Source organism: Caenorhabditis remanei, chromosome V, assembly GCF_010183535.1.
Source record: "Caenorhabditis remanei strain PX506 chromosome V, whole genome shotgun sequence".
Taxonomy (NCBI): Eukaryota; Metazoa; Nematoda; class Chromadorea; order Rhabditida; family Rhabditidae; genus Caenorhabditis; species Caenorhabditis remanei.
In genome coordinates, this window is record NC_071332.1 from 15,158,076 (window position 1) to 15,176,408 (window position 18,333).

At 36.2% G+C, this 18,333-nt stretch overlaps 7 protein-coding genes across 7 annotated transcripts; 4 read left to right on the forward strand and 3 right to left on the reverse strand.

Moving 5' to 3' along the window:
- Positions 1–888: 888 nt before the first annotated feature.
- On the reverse strand, positions 889–5,753 carry GCK72_020239 (uncharacterized protein; the record flags this gene model as incomplete). Its single annotated transcript, XM_053733470.1, has 10 exons — positions 889–1,215; positions 1,266–1,574; positions 1,619–1,668; positions 2,432–2,627; positions 3,042–3,386; positions 3,431–3,739; positions 3,784–3,984; positions 4,854–5,186; positions 5,234–5,542; positions 5,589–5,753. 10 exons carry the CDS (start codon positions 5,751–5,753, stop codon positions 889–891), a joined length of 2,544 nt encoding a protein of 847 aa, XP_053582383.1.
- A 1,054-nt stretch (positions 5,754–6,807) lies between these two features.
- GCK72_020240 (uncharacterized protein) lies at positions 6,808–7,358 on the forward strand (the record flags this gene model as incomplete). The annotated part of the gene is made up of 3 exons (XM_053733471.1): positions 6,808–6,925; positions 6,968–7,107; positions 7,161–7,358. 3 exons carry the CDS (start codon positions 6,808–6,810, stop codon positions 7,356–7,358), a joined length of 456 nt encoding a protein of 151 aa, XP_053582384.1.
- A 133-nt stretch (positions 7,359–7,491) lies between these two features.
- On the reverse strand, positions 7,492–8,021 carry GCK72_020241 (uncharacterized protein; the record flags this gene model as incomplete). Its single annotated transcript, XM_053733472.1, has 5 exons — positions 7,492–7,578; positions 7,625–7,744; positions 7,792–7,836; positions 7,881–7,925; positions 7,968–8,021. 5 exons carry the CDS (start codon positions 8,019–8,021, stop codon positions 7,492–7,494), a joined length of 351 nt encoding a protein of 116 aa, XP_053582385.1.
- A 2,433-nt stretch (positions 8,022–10,454) lies between these two features.
- Positions 10,455–11,181, forward strand: GCK72_020242 (uncharacterized protein; the record flags this gene model as incomplete). Its single annotated transcript, XM_003116229.1, has 3 exons — positions 10,455–10,628; positions 10,676–11,034; positions 11,082–11,181. The coding sequence occupies 3 exons, from the start codon at positions 10,455–10,457 to the stop codon at positions 11,179–11,181; spliced, it is 633 nt and encodes a 210-aa protein (XP_003116277.1).
- A 355-nt stretch (positions 11,182–11,536) lies between these two features.
- GCK72_020243 (uncharacterized protein) lies at positions 11,537–13,055 on the forward strand (the record flags this gene model as incomplete). Its single annotated transcript, XM_053733473.1, has 6 exons — positions 11,537–11,668; positions 11,717–11,875; positions 11,924–12,015; positions 12,058–12,427; positions 12,476–12,895; positions 12,945–13,055. 6 exons carry the CDS (start codon positions 11,537–11,539, stop codon positions 13,053–13,055), a joined length of 1,284 nt encoding a protein of 427 aa, XP_053582386.1.
- A 2,568-nt stretch (positions 13,056–15,623) lies between these two features.
- GCK72_020244 (uncharacterized protein) lies at positions 15,624–16,174 on the forward strand (the record flags this gene model as incomplete). Its single annotated transcript, XM_053733474.1, has 3 exons — positions 15,624–15,665; positions 15,713–15,880; positions 15,923–16,174. The coding sequence occupies 3 exons, from the start codon at positions 15,624–15,626 to the stop codon at positions 16,172–16,174; spliced, it is 462 nt and encodes a 153-aa protein (XP_053582387.1).
- A 69-nt stretch (positions 16,175–16,243) lies between these two features.
- Positions 16,244–17,169, reverse strand: GCK72_020245 (uncharacterized protein; the record flags this gene model as incomplete). Its single annotated transcript, XM_003116223.2, has 4 exons — positions 16,244–16,438; positions 16,483–16,577; positions 16,629–16,914; positions 16,972–17,169. 4 exons carry the CDS (start codon positions 17,167–17,169, stop codon positions 16,244–16,246), a joined length of 774 nt encoding a protein of 257 aa, XP_003116271.2.
- Between the last annotated feature and the right edge of the window lie 1,164 nt (positions 17,170–18,333).

Here is an 18,333-nt window from a genome sequence, read left to right on the forward strand (position 1 = left end):
AGCTTTCCAGCTCATAGCAGTAATCATAGGTCCACATTTTAAAGAATAGTATTTATAGTATGAAAATTAGCATGAACTCGCGTCGGATGGCTTCACAGTTAACACTTCAATGAACTGATCATATTTTATGGAAAGAAGATTGTATTGAGCACGAGAGCATTCTTGTTCGGCAACTTCCAGAAAACAAGATTTTATTAACTTTCAACAGACCGAACAAGCCTTTCCGAATTTTGTGAAAAACTGTGAAAGGATGAATAGAAAAAAGTGGAGAATCGTGTACTTTGGCCAAACGGAATTAGTGAATGGCGGTAGTTAATAAAATTCTCGCTGTAAAATCATGCATATCGTGCTTACTAGTTGAGTTTTTCAAAAGAATAATTTTGTAAGGGAAGAATTCACTGGTTAAAGGGGGACCCCAAAATTTCAAAGTTAAAAATTTTTGATACGAATCGATTCAGGAAGCCAGAGAAAAGAAAAATCGTCTTATCGCTAAGTCCGAAAATTAATCTGAAACGAGTTACGAGACCCCAAAGTGTTGAAAATTACGTGCAGACGAGGGGAACATCTGAAAATTGTAATGTACTGAAAAACTGCACGACATGGAGCGTTTTTTGGCTTTTGAGGTCTTGTAGCTCCTTTCAGACTGAATTTCAGACTCAGGCCAAGAGAAATCTCTATTAGACAGGCCAAGAGACATCTCTATTTTTCCTGGCTTCCTGAATCGATTCGTATCAAAAAATCTTGAAGTTTGGAATAGTGGTGTCCCCTTTTGAATTGGTATGGTTCAAGGTATTGTCTTGCAAAAATTACATCAAAAATATATGAATTCGGATGATAGTTTTATTGATAAACAAATTTCGCGACACTTCAAAAATATGTTCTTCGAAATTAATCAAGTTGCTGAACAGGATTAGATTGTTTTACCAGAAGGTCTGCATAATAATCAAAGTTATCCACAGCCGATTCTCCACATGAATCTCTCATTATTTCTAGAGTGCATTCCTTCTTCTTTGAATACAATTCGACTGTCAGTTCATTCGTTTCCAAATTGAAATCAAAGTCATCCAAACAAGTGTGGTTTGACAAGTCGGCTAGTTTTTCTTGAATTTTATGGTTGCATGCAATGAACTCCGAGTTTTTCATTTTTATCATCGCACAGGTATCTATAATCCGCGTTTGCTCTGTTTCCTTGAGACATGTTTGTTTTATGCAAGCCTGGAAAGTTGGAGTACATAAAATACGTCGGACAACTTCAAATTGCTTACTGTTGCTTGCTCGCATAAATTAATCAATTTCAGAACTCTTGTGTCGTTGATTTCGGTGTGAACATCAACTACATCTTTAAGTTTCACAGCCATATCTTGAAGAACCGGGAAACATTTTAGAGCACTGTGTTGATAATATGGTTCTGAACAATTCGTTTCATCCGAAGATTTCTCTGTGAGAATTTCTATGAATGAATTGTATTCCGCATTGATTTGCACGACGTCGGTAGGAGCACATACATCTTTCGCAACCTCTATAAAACAAGATTTCCCATCTGTGAATGCACTCTTTTGCACGGTAGAATTATTCTAAAGCAAAAATAGTTTGAAAAGGGGAAAATTGAATTTCTCACCGACAAATACTCAAAACCACTCGTGCAGTTGTAAGATTTATGATACGCCGCTGAATAAAAACTGCTTAGACAAGGACCAATATTAGTATCCACATCTTTTTTAACTGGGGTGGAATTGATGGTAATTGAGAGGCCAGTTAGTATAACAAAACCTATTTGGATCATGGTGAAATGCAAAATGAAAAAAAAACGGTGTGTGTTGAATAATACATCAAATGGAGTTTAGTCGACGGTCACTTTTTTTATTTGTTAACTTATTCTATGTTGATTAGTCGGTTTTTTCAACGGAAAGAAACACAGAATCTTTACACAGTAAACTTTATTCGAAAATAATCAAGATGATATCATGGTCACTTGGTTAACTATAAGCTGTGCATAATAATCGAAATTCTCGATCGCCGATTCTCCACATATATCCTTCATAATTTGCTTGGTACAGTCCTTCTCTGTGTAATATGCTTCAATTATTGCTTCTTTCGTCTTTTCTTTCAAATTGGATCTTTCCAAACAGGAATATTTAAACAGATCCGGCGATTCTGTTCTCATTTGGTTCTCACAGGCAGTGAACTCTGTGTTTTTCATTTTTACGAATTCGCAAGATTTTGTTATCTGCATTTTTTCAAAGTCAGTTGAGAAGCAAGTTGCTTGAATGCATGTCTGAAAAAGTTATTTTGATGAAGCTAAAAAAATAAAAACTTGCAATTGCTTGTTCGCATAGATCTATTGTGTTTAAAACTCTCGAGTCGTTCATCTTTGTGGTGACATTAAAGATTTGACTGACACCTTGAGACATGTCTTTTAGGATCGGCGTACATTTAAGACCATTGTACTGATAATACGGGCTATCACAACCTTCTTCATCAGAAGGTCTATCTGTGAGAACTTCCACAAAATAGTCATATTCTGAGGTGAGTTCATCCACTTGAACCTGGGTGCATAGTTTCTTTACAGTCTCCAAAAAACATGACTTTCCAGCAGTGTAGGCAGATTTTTGAGTAATAGAATTACTCTGCAATTGATTTTATTTGATGAGTTTAAAATATATTTACTAACCGACAAGTAGTCGAACTCATTCGTGCAGTTGAAAGATTTATGATATACAGCTGAATAAAACGTTAGAAGGCAGGGCGCCACATCTCTTTCAGCATTTCTTTTGAACGGAGTTGAAATCACGGGAATGGATAGAGTGAAGAGCAAAACAAAACAAAATGAAATCATATCAAACCGCAAAGTGAGGAAATTCATTCAAGTATGAAAAAAAGTGTAGAGGAGATGAAGTTTAGTCGGTGACCAATTTTTTGGTTGAATCTGCGCAGTCATAGAATTTTCGTTCAAAGAATGAAATTAAATTGAACGCAGTGAGAAGAGAATTTACATTTAAAAAATTTGGAGTGTTTATCAATAATTCAATTCGTATTCAAACATTATCAAAAACAACTTTTCTCAATTGCGAGTTCATAACGAAAATCCTGACTGTCAGTGCAGTATTGTAATCAAAGTTTTCGACCGCCCTCTCCCCACAGATGTCTTCCATTATAGTCTTCGCACATTTCTTCTTTAATGTCAAAATCTCAATTTGTGTTTCCTCATTCTGGCTATTGAAATCAAGACCGTCTAGGCAAGGATATTCGGAAAAATCTGGGGACAATTTGTCGATTTTAATGAGGCAAGCTGCGAACTCTGTATTCTTTAGGGCCATTTCTTCACAACGGTCATGGAGATACTTCACTTTCTCTTCTGGATAGTAGCACTCCGGAGACAAACATGCCTGAAATTTTAGAAATATTGAAGTCTCAGTTTACTATGACTAACCATCGTTTTGTCACACAATCTGAGAAGTTCCAACATTCTGGTGTCGTTAATTTTCACATCCAATGTTGCTAACGGCACCATCTTTTTTCCAGTTTCTTCGTATAAAGATGTACACTTTGCTGAGTTATATTTATAGTACAAATCTGAACAAGATGTACCAGCCGGAGGTGTTGCACTCAGACTATCCAGGAAGCTGTCATACTTTGTTGATAAAAAGTTGTACTGAGAAATTGGACATTCTTCTTTGGCGACTTCCAGAAAACAAGATTTCGCTTTTTTGAAACTTGCAATTTTAGTCTCTTGATTATCCTGAAAACTATCTTCAATTGGCATCAATATAGTTTTAAACTCACCGAAAATAAGTCCAAACTTTTTGTACAGTTGTATTCCCCAGTATAAGCCATTCTATAGAATTCTGTTAAACATGAAGTCACATCTGCATTAGTTGAGTTTTGAGATGGAGCAGTGAATGCAAGACCAAGAAATAATAAGAATGTGAAAATAAGACGTAGAAGAATATACATGATTCGATATGTTGTGAGAGTGAATGTGAACTTGAAAAAAAATTGAACTGTAGTTTTGACGATGTGTCAGTACATACTGAGGATTAGCACGATGAGTAGATGGACTGTGGAGGGAAATTCTGATGCACGATAATTCAAAGTAAACCTATGCAAACGCGCTCTTTTGAGAAAAGTCGCTTACCTAAATTGTTTTGCTTAAACTGAAAAACTTTGTCAAGAAATAGTTTTAAGGAGAAATATACTCGAGAAAGGCCAATTTTTTGAAAAAACAAAAAATATCAAAAAATTGCAATTTAGGCGTCAAATAATATTACCAAAATGTAGTCTCAACAAAGCGCGTTTGCATAGGTTACGATTGAATTATCGTGCTGATGATTGTTCCATCTGACATTCTATTGTGGAAATGTCAATTTTGTACAGCGCCATGCGGTATCACTGATTGTCCCACAAAGTAAATTATGTATAAACCATTCAAAAGCTACAGTTACAGTTAAGCTACAGTTAGTGCAAGTTACATATCGACAAAGTAATTTCTCCTTCAAATCGTCCCATTTCAGTGCGAAATAAAGTGATTTTTGAGATGTCCCCTTAAAATGGCCGTAACTCTCTAGGGAGTAAAAGTACAAAACATTTTTCAACTACAAAAATAAAGTCCTACTTTTGTCTGTATGGTCTATACATAATTTACTTTGTGGACAATCACTGATACTTTAATATCCTCTCAAGGATGGTCATTTTCAACTGAAAAAGGTCAAATTGTATATCTTACTGAACCGTGCTTTATGTACTGCGGGGAAGCAGAGAATGATGATAAAAATCTATCCTCCTCACTCAGACATAAAATGGAAATTTAACATCAAAAAATTTATTCACAAAGGTATATCTTGACTATTATATACCACATTATTCACTTGAGACGCTTTCACATTAACTCTGACGGTCAGCGATGCATAATAATTGAAATCCTGCACAGCCTTTTCTCCACAAAATTCTTTCATAATTTTATAAGAACAATCTTTCTTCGTCGTGAATAACTCGATTACAACTTGCTCGTTCGGGCTAGAGAAATCGAGATCATCCAAACAGGAGTACTCGGAAAAATCTGGTTGCAACTTCTGGATTTTCAGCATACACGCAGTAAACTCCGTGTTCCGCATTCCAATTTCTTTGCAACTGTCATGAATCCCTTTCTTCGCTTTTTCTGTATGATAACATTCGGGTACCAGGCACATCTGGAAAATTATTTTATTTTAAACGGATAGAGCTTGAGTAAATGTACCTCAACTTTCGCGCACAAATCAATAGTATCCAATATTTTTGTATCATTCAGCTTCAGATGATGATCGGAAATCACAAAAGCTTTCTGTGCAAGATCTTCTATCAATGGTTGGCACTTTAGTGAGTTGTATTTAAAATAGAAGTTAGAACAAGAGGTCCCAGCTGCCGGTTGAGTAGTCAAAACATCCAAAAATTGTTGATATTTCGTAGAAAGTAAGTTGTATTGAGAAACAGAGCACTCTTCTTTAGCGATTTCCAGGAAACAAGATTTCGCAAGAGTGAATCCTAATTGCTGAAGCTCTGGTATGACCTGAAAATGATGGACATTACTGACTTATAAGTTTTTAGCGACTTACCATGAAAAAATCAAAGCTTTCAGTGCCGTTGTAATCCCCATTATACGCAGCTCTGTAGAATGCTTTCAGACATGTAGTCACATCTCCACTTGTTGAGTTTTGAGATGGAGCAGAAGATGCAAAGCTAGCCAATAGTAGCAATAGAAATTCAGTGGATTTGAACATTTTTTGAAAACTTTTATTTGAAGTGAATTTGAAATTGCGAATAAACTGAACTTCAGTCCATCATCAGTTCACACCGACGACTTGGATTATCGTGCGCAACAGACATGTGAGACAGAAATGTGAATGTTTCTGTATTGTTTGGAAATTCCAAATATAGATAAAGAAATGCTCATACCAGACTTGGGCCGGGCCGGTAGAGAAATTTGCCGACCCGTCCCGGCCCGGTTGGCCCGGAACCAAAAAATGTGCACTATTTTTTCACAAAACTTTTCGAAATTTTTCAAATTTTCATCAAAAATGGTCAAAAATCCTATAAAAGCTTGTGTTTTATCGATATGTGAAAACATAGTCGAAAAATCGAAATTTCAAAAAAATATAATTTTCAAATTTTTGTACTGTGACCCGGGTCGGGCCGGTGAAAATTCTCAAATCGGTTAACTACCGTACAGTAAGAGATATACATATTTTGACCTTTTTCAGTTGAAAATAACCAATTTTGAGAAGGTGTTATGGAATCACTGATGGTCCCATCAAGTAGATTTTCAATGGATCATACAGAACAAAGCTAGATCTTCATTTTTGTAGTTGACAACTTTTTTGTACGGACACTTCCTAGAGAGTTATGATCATTTTAAGGTGATAGCTCAAAAACCACTCTATTTTCTCATTGAAATGGGACGATTTGAGGGAGCAATTACCTTTCCTATATATAATTAAAATAAAGATCTAGCTTTGCTCCGAATAATGCATACATAATTTGCTATGTGGAACAATCAGTGATACAGTAGCATCATCTCAAAGTTGGTCATTTTCTAGTGAAAATGGCCTAATTGTATAATTTACTCTACGGTACTGTATCTTCAGTTTTATTTTCAGATGCGTCCCATTGTATAACAACGTTTTTTGTTCTTATCCACCGATGATCGATTTTTGCTCAACAGATCAACGAAATCATTTGAACTCATTATCATATCCAACTAACAAATGCTATTTACCAAACAACAATGTAGAAACAGAAACCATTATCATCAATATTAGTTACTTTCCTTCAAATATGAAGTACCTTCTCTTATTTGTCATTCTCTTCTTTATAACATTGCAAGTATCCGGAGGATGCCTTGATGAGTGCGAATGCCAACCATTTACAAACCTTGCGCTAGGACGCCTTCAGAGTGGGTTTACAATAAAGACAAAGATTCAGATTTAGTTTTCAGCTATTTCCAACATGTCTTTCACCGAGGGAGCTGGATGTGTTAATAAGCTGTTCTGTAAAAACAATAATATATTAGGTCTAGGTTCTACATTCTCACGTTCTGAGTTAGACAAACCAGTGGAAAGTGCTCTTGAACCTATTGTTTGTGCTTCGAACTCTAGTAATCATTCAGAATTTCCATGTCATTATTCCAGGACATACTCCCACCGGATGATGTGAAACGGGAGGAAGTTGAGGCGTTCTCGCAGTTCGGAATTATTTGTGAAAACGGAACGTGGTATGCGACAAAATATCCAAGAGTTCGTTATAACCACGGAGGAATGATCGGCTTTCCTCCTCCGTTCAGTCAATACGATGGGAAAAAATCTGAAATTGTTTTCTTTGTTTGGTGAGTGATTATCACGGAAGGCTTTTGTACGAAAGTGTTGTTTTCAGTGCGACATAATAATTATGTTTTTCGAGACGAATAAAGTTCAACTGTATTCATTACTTTTATTAGAAATATCGTCGAGTACACTTTTTTTTTCAAGAAAGTGAATGAGAGAATTCTCGAGAAGTCAATTTATCCGAAGATTGATCCAAGAACGTTGTCAGTGATGCGTTCTCCGTGGCCTGAAAAACTTTGATACAAAGTGAAACTGAAAAAAACGAAACTCACTTCTTCCGTCTCCTCGTCCCCCTTGGTTTCCACCACGTCCTCCTCCGTTTCCTCCGCGGTTAGGTCCATTTGGATTTTCAGTCCAACGATTTCCTCCGTTGTTGTTGTTTCCCCATCCTCCTGAAAATACATCTGACTGGAATCTTTCAATTATCTCTGAACCATACCATTGTTTCCTCCACGTCCACCTCCATTGTTGCCTCCCCATCCTCCTGAAATTCACCTCACTAATTAAAAAAAATTCAATATCCCGTACCATTATTTCCTCCACGACCACCGCCGTTATTGCCTCCCCATCCTCCTGAAAATCAGTTCTTTTTGTATGATGCCACTAAACAGCTACAGTATCCACCACAAATGAAACAAGGAAGTGGATAGTCACTTCCAAAACAGCCATACAAGAGATAGATCAAAGTTTTGATTCTGAGAAAAGAGATAAGAAAGAGAACACGGAAGTGTTTTTGGAAGTCAGAATGTACCAGTTTCATGGGTCACTTGACAGATAGAGATTGAACGTTTATTGGAGTGGTGTTCTGACAAGGAGTGAGATCGAGTATATACAGCGAGAAAATAATATTCCGGTCATGAGAATGTCTACATTCCAAATCAGGTCGATTTCTAGAGGAGCCAGAAGATTTCTAGACTCACTGAGTTTTTCACACTAACAAAAAGAAACTTTTACAAATTTATTAATTTTAAATAATGGTATTATGCTTTTAAAAATTGAACTCTTCTAGAAAATTTTGTTTTAGAACGGTTCAGGGCCGATTGACATCACTGATAAACATGAGTTTGTGGGAAGAATTTAATAACAGAAAGTTCGGAATATAGTGATTTTGCAAACCATGTTCATAAGAAAGCTTCTTTTGCTGTGCAAAAAAATTTTCGTTTTTTCGACGGTTTTCGACAAAAAATTTTCTCCGGAATATTTTTCTTATTTTGTACTCAAAAACAGGTTTCTGGGAGTCTATCCTCGAAATACTTACAGTTTTCATACGAATTCAAGATTTTTGCCTTCGAAAAACTAATATTTTCAGACAGATTTTTTTTTCGAATTTTTCTGTTTTCTCGGTCAAAAATTTTCGAAAAATAAAAGTGTTTCGAAGTTTTTGAACAGCCCTGACAAGGACGTCTCTAATAGCGTGGGCGACTTTCGTTCTGCTTTTCAAAGTGAGATTAATTTTGGAATTTAGTTAAGACAACTGACAGTATTAGAAACTCAAGCGCAACTGTTTCACTCCGTCGTGGTAGTATTAAAAAAGAGCGTTTCTCTTAAAAGAATGTCCAGTACATTTTTAACGTAACAAAAAGTTGCATTTTCTATAATATTAACTGAACAAAAAGTTTCGGATTAACTAAATCAAGAAACAACTCATTAAACTGATAGACTCACTTTTTTCTACACTCCCGACGGCTCTATTCCAGTTTAGATGTCCTTTGAAAACTTGAACGTCCCAAAAAACACTTAGACGTCTCTTAAAACACTTAGACGTCCCTTGAAATACTTAGACGTCCTTTGAAACATTTAAACGTCCTTTCGGATCCCAAATATGTTCAAAAATGTTTAAACGTCCCAAAAAACATTTAGACGTCCCAAAAAACGTTTAAACGTCCCATTAAATATTGAGACGTCCCTTGAAGTCCGAAAATTTGGTTTTAAATAATTAGACATCCCGCAAAACATTTAGACGTCCCAATAAATATTTAAACGTCCCAAAAAATGTTTAGACGTCCCTTCAACACTAAAAGTCACTGAAAGTGTTCAAGGGACGTCTAAACTTTTTTTGGGACGTTTAAATGTTTTTTGGGACGTCTAAATGTTTTGTGGGACGTCTAAATATTTTTTGGGACGTTTAAATCTTCAGAACTATATTTTGGGATTTCAAGGGACGTCTAAACATTTTATGGGACGTTTAAACGTTTTTTGGGACGTCTAAACTTTTGAAAGGACGTTTTAAAAAAATTAGAGTTTGAAAGGACGTTTAAGTGTTTCAAGGGACGTTTAAGTGTTTTAAGGGACGTTTGAGTTTTTAAAGGACATCTAAACTGGAATAGAGCCCTCCCGACTTACCGTTATTTCCTCCTCTTCCGCCTCCATTTCCCCAGTTTCCTCCTCCATTATTGTTTCCCCATCCACCACCGTTTCCACCCCATTGAGAATAAGCCATTCCCAAGAGGGCCAAAAGCAGGAAGATGGTCAGTTTTTGCATACTGAAATAGTACTGAAATTTGGTTTGAAAAGTTCAACTAGAGAGAGAGAAGAAAACCAAAAAGTGTAGTTAATGGAGAAAATGGAAAGAGGAGAAAACTTCCGTCTTTTTATATATCTTCTTGACAACTACTATTCAACTTCCTTCCCGCCCCTTTATATCTCTTTTGTTATCTTCTTTTCTGAGAATTTTGAAGGTCGGCCAGGTCGACCTAAAAAAGAAATTGACACGAAAGTTACACAAAAAGTTTGATAGGAGAAGGGGAGAATTTGAATTTAAAAATTTTTTCTTTGTTGTAAAATAGTGAAAAAGCAAATTACTGTTTGGAACAAGGAAGTTGCTATGAATCGGGAAGTTAATCGAATTTCACGAACACCATTCCATTGAAAACACGGAAGTGAATTTCCTGTCTGTCGGTCTGTTTGTCCATGTGTCAACCTAGTATGCCAGACAGTTGTTACTTTGAAAAGTATCTTCGATCAAAGGTTGCATACCCATTGTTTTTGCTCCGTTCACTCTTTTGTCTGGTTTTAATCGTCTGATGCTCAATTGATAACCTGATATCAAAACCCAGTATAAAAGCCATTCTAGCCAAAAACAATAACATTTCCCTTATTGAAATGCAACTTTTACTCCTTTGTTTTGCTCTCTTTGGAGCATCCTATGCCCAATTCAGCGCTGCAGCTCAGGCGGACATTCTGAAAGCACATAATAGTCTCAGATCTGCATTCGCCAAGGGAACATTTTCGGCTCAAGGAGTCCCACAACTTTCCGCAGCGAATATGGTGAAAATGGTGAAACATTTTCGGAAATAACTTTGCATATTTTTTGTATTTTTCAGAAGTGGAGTTCTAGAATGGCTGCGTCATCTCAAGCGTACGCTAATAGTTGTCCTGATGGAAATTCTGGAACCGATGATATTGGAGAGAATCTGTTCCAAACATGGGAACAAGTCAAGCCAACAGATCTTAACCAATATGGTAAAAAGGCGGCACTGGCATGGCAAGACGAATTCAATCAGTTCGGTATCTCCTCCAATCTTCTTGACCAGGATGCTCTGGACTCTGGAATCGGGGACGCCACTCAAATGATTTGGGCTACAACTGGATTCGTGGGATGTGGTGTCAAAAATTGTGGACCAGACCAGGACCGATTTGATCAGGCTTTCAAGATTGTGGTAGTGTGTCAGTATATGGAAAAGTGGGTTATCAGAGATTCTATGATCCTGAAAATATGTCATATTTCAGAGGAAATGTGGTTGACGAAAATATTTACGAGGTTGGAGACACTTGTTCGGCTTGCGGAGATTTCACAGCATGCGAGGAAAGCTCAGGACTTTGCGTTTGAGTGATGAATATATTAATCTTTTTGTATTACTGCCCCAACAAATATTATCACTGAAAAGTTGCACTTTCCATAACAAAAATACTTGATTTTTATCATTTTTGTCTCCTTTCCGCACTGTTTTATACTTTCACACCATCACAAATTGTGTGCAAAGAGCCGCCGACAGTTATTTGTTTGACTTGCAGATTATCAGTGAGTGGTTTGAATGATGATAAGAAAATTGGGCGCTCGCTTGCCTATAAAACCCGCGAAAAACTTTTCATTCGATTTTGATATTATTTTCTTTGAAAATTTTTCTTCAAGTACATTTTAATTCTCGTTTAGCTCCATTACTATTAGAAATTTTAGGAAACAAATGGATCAATGGAAAGTGATGTTCTTGATCTGTCTCTATGGAGCTGTCAAAGAGTTTCGACCCACTGAGCCATACATGTATGAATATCAGCATAATGTACTGAATATGACGGAACACACACTCAATAGTAAAGTTAGTTGTTAACCTTATGATTGTAGATCGAGAAATTTTGGTTTTCAGGTATACCCAATATGGACTTACAGTTATCTAGTTGCTCTTATTCCATCATTTCTTTTGACTGATGTTCTACTTTACAAACCTATATTAGTTATTGAAGCCTTATCTTATTTCGCTTGTTGGGTGATTTTCGTATTCGGAAGATCTGTTTGGAGTATGCAGGTGAGGGTTTCCTCATGGATATTTTGAAATTTTGAGCGGAAATTCCAGCTTCTAGAACTGTTCTACGGGTGGGCTACTGCAACGGAAATTGCATACTTCTCTTATATTTATGTGATGGTTCCAAAAAGCGAATATAAATCGTGAGTGGTAGATCTGTGTGTCTGTTTACTTCATTATTCCAGAGCTACTGCATTCACCAGAGCAGCTCTTCTAGTTGGCAGATTTCTTGCCTATGCACTTGCCCAATTACTAATCGGATTATCATGGGCAGACTACATGACTTTAAACATTATCACGTTGGTAGTGATGACGTTTGCAGTGTTTCTAGCTGCTGTTTTACCGCAAGTGGCATGGAGAAAAGCTTATCAGAAGAAATTGGAAGATAACAGTTCATCGACTGACCTGGAGAGTCTGGTGAATGATGCGAATTACAAGGATTATTTAAAGCTGTTTTTCATGGAATTACATCAAGATTTATACACAATTTACAGAAACCCTCTTATTTTAAAATGGTCTATATGGTCAGCACTATCCAGTTGTATATTTTATCAGGTTAGTTTGAACCCTAGTATGAATCAGTGCGACACCGACATTTTTCAGATAGTTAACTATACTCAAACCCTTTGGGGAACCCTCCCCGAGTCGCAAAACAAATACAATGGAATCACAGAAGCCCTGGTTCCTTTGATGGGAATACCTGCTGATCTCATCACAAGGCTACTCAATGTGAACTGGAATCGATGGGGAGATATATTGCTATCTGTTGGATCTCTTTTCCAAGCGGGTCTCCTATTTTGGATGTCACAATCCCATCAAATAATAGTGATGTACATTTGTTACATTCTCTATCGTGTCATCTACCAACTTTCTACTACAATTGCACAATCTACACTGGCTTTATCTCTTGACTCGAGGCTATTCGGATTGCTGTTTGGAATCAATACTTTTATGGCGTTAGTCCTTCAGTCAATACTGACAGCTATTGTCATCGATGCGGAAAAGTTGGCTATTCGAGCGCAGGTCTGTGATTTTCCTAAAGTTATCCTAAAGCCTCAGATTCATTTTTCAGTTTGCTGTATATTCCGGGTATCATCTTTTTGTTGCTGTTTTGTTCGCCATAATATTTGCAGTCTGGGCAAGCCGAAAAGTTTTGAAATCCAGATCGAGATCTCATTCTTAAAACAAACCTTATAAATAATAATAAACTTTTACCTGACAACTCTTATTTCACATATTCAGTTGTAAATGACAAACTGGTACTACTAAGAACTTAAATAATTATATGCTTATACATACAACTATACAATTTCTCAATTTTTTCCCCAGCCTTAGTCTCATATTTTCTTCGTTTTTTTTTAATCAAAACCCACACTTTTAAGGGAGTTTGTTGATTTTTTATTGGATACTATCAACTACTTTATTTTTTCAATAATGGGATTCTCATATGTAGACACATCTCTTGGAAAGCCAGAAGAGCCAGGAAGCGTTTTATGTCTCAACCCTAATCCTAGAGAATGTGAAGCACACAATTTGATCAAAGAGCCAAACATGTCCCTTTTGACCCCTTTGATTTTTCTTCAGTTTGCTGTTAGTATTATCAATCTAGCTATTCAATTGGCTTCAATTGAATTGATTGTTTTCAGGAAAAATTCGAAGAAGGTAAGCTTAGTTTTGAACTAGATTGCGTCAGGATAACTATATCCGTGCGGTGATTTTCGACGAAAAATTTGAAGAAAACAATCCAGAAATTATACCGCCGTTGCCATCCGCTTCTTTTTTAAGCTTTTTTACTACGCACACACTTTTACAATTAAAGATGTTCCTGTTTTCCTCAACAACAATTTTATATTGAAAAAACTTAGCAGGTCTTTTTCGGTATTCTGTATGATAAGCTAATGAAAATACCAAACAGACTGTATTATAACGGCATTTTCAACAAGCTCAAAATTCACCATTTGCATTTTCCTTGCCATTTTCCATGATTCTGATAAAATCAGCGTGATTAGAATAGCATTTACAAAAGCAAACAAAACACCTAGCAACGTTTTTTAGTGAACTTTTAAAAACTTCCCACCATAACTTGTCTGATGGGCAGTTGAAAAATATAACGGCATGCCGTTATAATACAGTTCTCACGGTATTTACTCAAAAATTTGTATTTACTGTTATTATGAAAATTAGATAACATTACAAAGAGCCACAGAATTTCAAACAAACTTTTATAGTACACATAACATTTCTTAAGACATACATAAATTTTAAATTGTTCCCCATAAAAATATGTTTTCAATGTTTCGAATAGCATTTTCAAAAAGTTTGAAACCTTATTTTCCTTGCTCCTTAACAATTAGCCTCAACTGGTTCCTTGACAAACGGAGGATTTCGAATTCATTCGATAATCTTGAAAAATAACATTTTGAGATTTTGATTTGATTGATCTCAAATTTATCATTTGATCAAACTTCCCGAGTTAACATTATTTTGTGAATGTCTTAGTCTTTCTCAAAGTTCAAACTATTGAAACTCACGTTTCTAGATCAAACCTCTCTCACATGACAACATGTAATTATTGAACGCCCTCTGAAATTCAATAAGGTTTATTTTTGAATAATTGACTCAAATCCATTGATAATGAATGCACTCCGTTATGTAGTCCGCCCTCGTTGGTTTGAAACCCCACGAAACGACCAACCGATTCTCAATTTTTGTCTTCAAAAGTATTTTGAAAATGTTTGTTATGACAGAAATATTCACAACTTTTGGGAGAATCGTGGTCAGGATCAAGGTCCTCCCATAAAATCGGATAAATTTCGGATGTCTTTGTATCACTATGAAGTTCTAGCTCTGATATCTGATATGATGCTATGGATGTTTTTTATTTTCAGAAGAAAAAGAAGTTGTTCGAGAGCAGAGGTATACTAACCATTCGGTTTTACTAATCAATTAGACTTTTGATTTTGAACTTTCAAATCTCCTTTGTATAATACCACCACCCCCTCCTGAAAACCACTAATTAGAGTGAAAGGTTCTCAAAATATTTTGTCTTAAGAAAATCATATTAGTCTTTTGAGCATCAACCCGGCATGAACGTGCTTCCTTTTGTGTTCAAGTCTATATTGTTTCCTTCCGAAAGCGAGTATTTCAATTCCTTTTGTTTGAACAAACATTTTAATCAAGTTTGTCATGAGTTTGGGGTTACGAAAGAAACAACGGCGACTGTAGTGAAAAAAGAATATTCTCAACTGTATCCGTATTATCTAGTGGTTTTAGTTATTAATTTAATTTTCTGGATGCTGAATTGTATAAAGCCTAAAATCAAGTTCAAAGGAGAGGTATTTGAGAAAAAATTGATTGAAATCTACTCGTTTAAATTTCCAAACGCAAACATTTTCAGGGTCCCTTCTTCATCATACTGTTCATCTTGTCTCTCAGTGTATCCTTCCGAATATTATTCTCAATTTCTACTATATCAATCAGTGCATTGATTCGGGATCCCAACTCAACTGCCAAGAATTTCCTACTTCAATCTTCTCTCTACGTGGATTATTGGAGCAACTTCTTCTCTTTATCGATCACGTTTTTTATGTCATTGAATCGATGTTTATGTTTTGTCGCTAAGGATTTGAACTCCAAAATTTTCGATGGATTACATATTATTCTCCCAATAATTTTCAGTGTTTTGGTGTCAATTTTTGCAGCAGTTACATGTATTATCACTTCAGAAATTAAAAGAAACTTTATGGAGAGAATGGGATTTGTCGATGTTGGTCCGGATAAAGGGTTTCGAGTGGTATGTTGGGCAGGTTGAATATTGCATCTCATCTACAAATTTTTCAGCTGATCAATCGAACATTCTTCTTATTCCCAATTGGTTCCATTATTTGTTATATTATTTTGTATTATCATTTACACCAACGAACTAGATTGGTGCTCACCAAATCCAATCAGAGCAGAGGAGAGCAGAAAGTATTCGCGCAACTACTCATCACTACCGTACTTTATGTGGTGAGAAATAAAATATCAACATGTCAATCTGATAACTTTCAGACTCTCCACCTAACCTACGAAGTTATTACACTAGTGAACTGGCAGGACTTATCTATCCAACTTGCATTCATTTCTGTACTTGGAATATTCAATTGCCTTCCAGAGATGTCACTACCGCTGTTGCTGATATGCACCAATCTTCATATCAAGAAGAAGATGTTGTCATGGGTTTCATCTTCAAAGAATCTGGGAACTGGATCTACTAGAATAGTTACTGCGAAGCCTTCCCTGACTGCGAATACAGAAACCTGATGTTTTAAAACTTATTTATTTATTTTTCTTCAATAAAAACGTTTATTTTTAAACTTTTAATAATAAATATCATAGCAACATCTTATAACCACACACTACTCCGATACCAGTTCCGGCTGGATCACAGCTGGCGTCGTTGAGTCTCACCAACCCTTGACCATTTTTGGTGACTGTCAAACAGTTTTCTCCGCCCTCAGATAACTCTGTGTAGCTAGAATACAATAGAGCGGTTCCGTTTGTGTAGCCATCGCTCCAATCGAAGATCTGAAAGTTGGAAGTAAAAAAGAGTAAACGGATCAATCATTTACATATCTTCCGCAAACGTTATCGGTACAAGGTCTAATACCATCTACAAAGAATCCTTGATACTTGATGAAGTTTGATATCAACACGTTCATTCTACCTGAAATTTTCAGATCTTGAGAATGTTACCAACATAATCTTGGTCACTTACTCAGAATCCAAGACATCTCTTCAACAGTAGCCACACCAGTCACCTTGAAACCCATTTTTCCACAAAATAAATCAGAATCATTTCTTGAAGTCGGAGTTCCAAAAGGGTACGCCTGCATACAGACAGTGATATTTGGATCTGTACGTTTGAATAGTTTCCAGTCGCCCACACATTTTCGGAATATCCAAGTGTCGCCCTCTTTCTGCCAGGGAATAGAGTTGTCTCCCATATTGAAAACTGGCTGAAACTCATCGAACGAAGGACAGGAGTCACTTGGAGGATTGGTCTGGAACATTAAGTTTGACATATGGACATCTGGATGTATACATACCTTAAATGTTACCTGCAGCCCGTCAGATTTAGAAGTTAACACCACTTCTAATTTTTCAGTTGCATTGTAACTTATCAGCAGACAATGACTATCTGCATCAAAAAATGCCAGCATACAATCTGTATCAAGATAGCAAGTAGCTTCACAATTCTTATTTATTGGAGCGTCGCTTATGTTTTCATCGGTAACCGTGCCATACACTTGACTCATTTTCGTAATGGCTAATGAAAAATCATTAATTGATATAATTAAAATGAGATTACCTGCAGCACGGTGTTGTCTAACCAGTAGAACCATGAGAAATACGAAAGGTGTTGTCATAGTTTGTGCATTGAAAAATAAACCAAACAAAGAATGGAAAAGAAGGAAAGAACCATAAAGTTCCCCTAGTGACGTGTGCATGTCAACTGGAGTAACCAATTCAAAATGAAAAGTGAGTCTGACATAGCAGTCTGGGGATCCTGAACTTTGTTTCAATTTCTGTTTTTGAAAGTTGGTTTATAATTTATTTGCAGCAGAAGAATAATTTCCCGTCTTGTTAGACAGCTTGCTCTTTGAAATGGAGAGATCTGAAAAATCAAAAGATTGTTGCACTTTTTCCCAGTATGAGCTCAAAAAACCAATTTTTCCACACCCACGAAATACTAGCGACATTTCCAAATGCTCAACATTTCGTTAATTTACAAATACCACATTTATTTTTATTTTTCAACAACCTCATTTTACATAGCTCATACATTTTTCTATAACTCCGGTTTTCCCGATTCAGGGGAAAAATAAACCGTAAAAAATGTTACTATACCCGTTTTCATTCCGACTCAAACCGGATAATCAAGAAATTGCTCCTCCTGATCTGACAGGAAACCACTGGGGAAGAGGGGAGGAGTCTCAGATCGCTTCTGAGATAATGATTACTGTACACAATATTATGAGTAGTGTCAATTTATTCATTCAATTAGTCGCAATTGTTTTATTACTACACAAAAGATCCACTCAAAAAGGCCCGTTCTTTATTATCATACTTATATTCTCTTTTTCCGTTTCCTTCCGTGTAATTTTCCACTCAATAGCACTCGCTGTAGTCCCACGGTATAATAAAGACACAGTCATCTCAATGTTTCTATTGAATTCGTCGCTTTACGTGGATGTATGCAGCAATTTATTCTCTGTGACGATCACTTTCTTTTTATCATTCAACCGATGTTTATGTTTTGTCTCAAAGCAATGGAATTTTCGAATATTCGAAGGATCCCGTGTATACCGACCAATTATTTTTAGCTTTATGATTTCTATTCTGGGATCTGTTGGGATTGTGTGGACATTGGACGTAACCAGAGAGTATTACATACAAATTGGTTTTTTAGACGTGGGTCG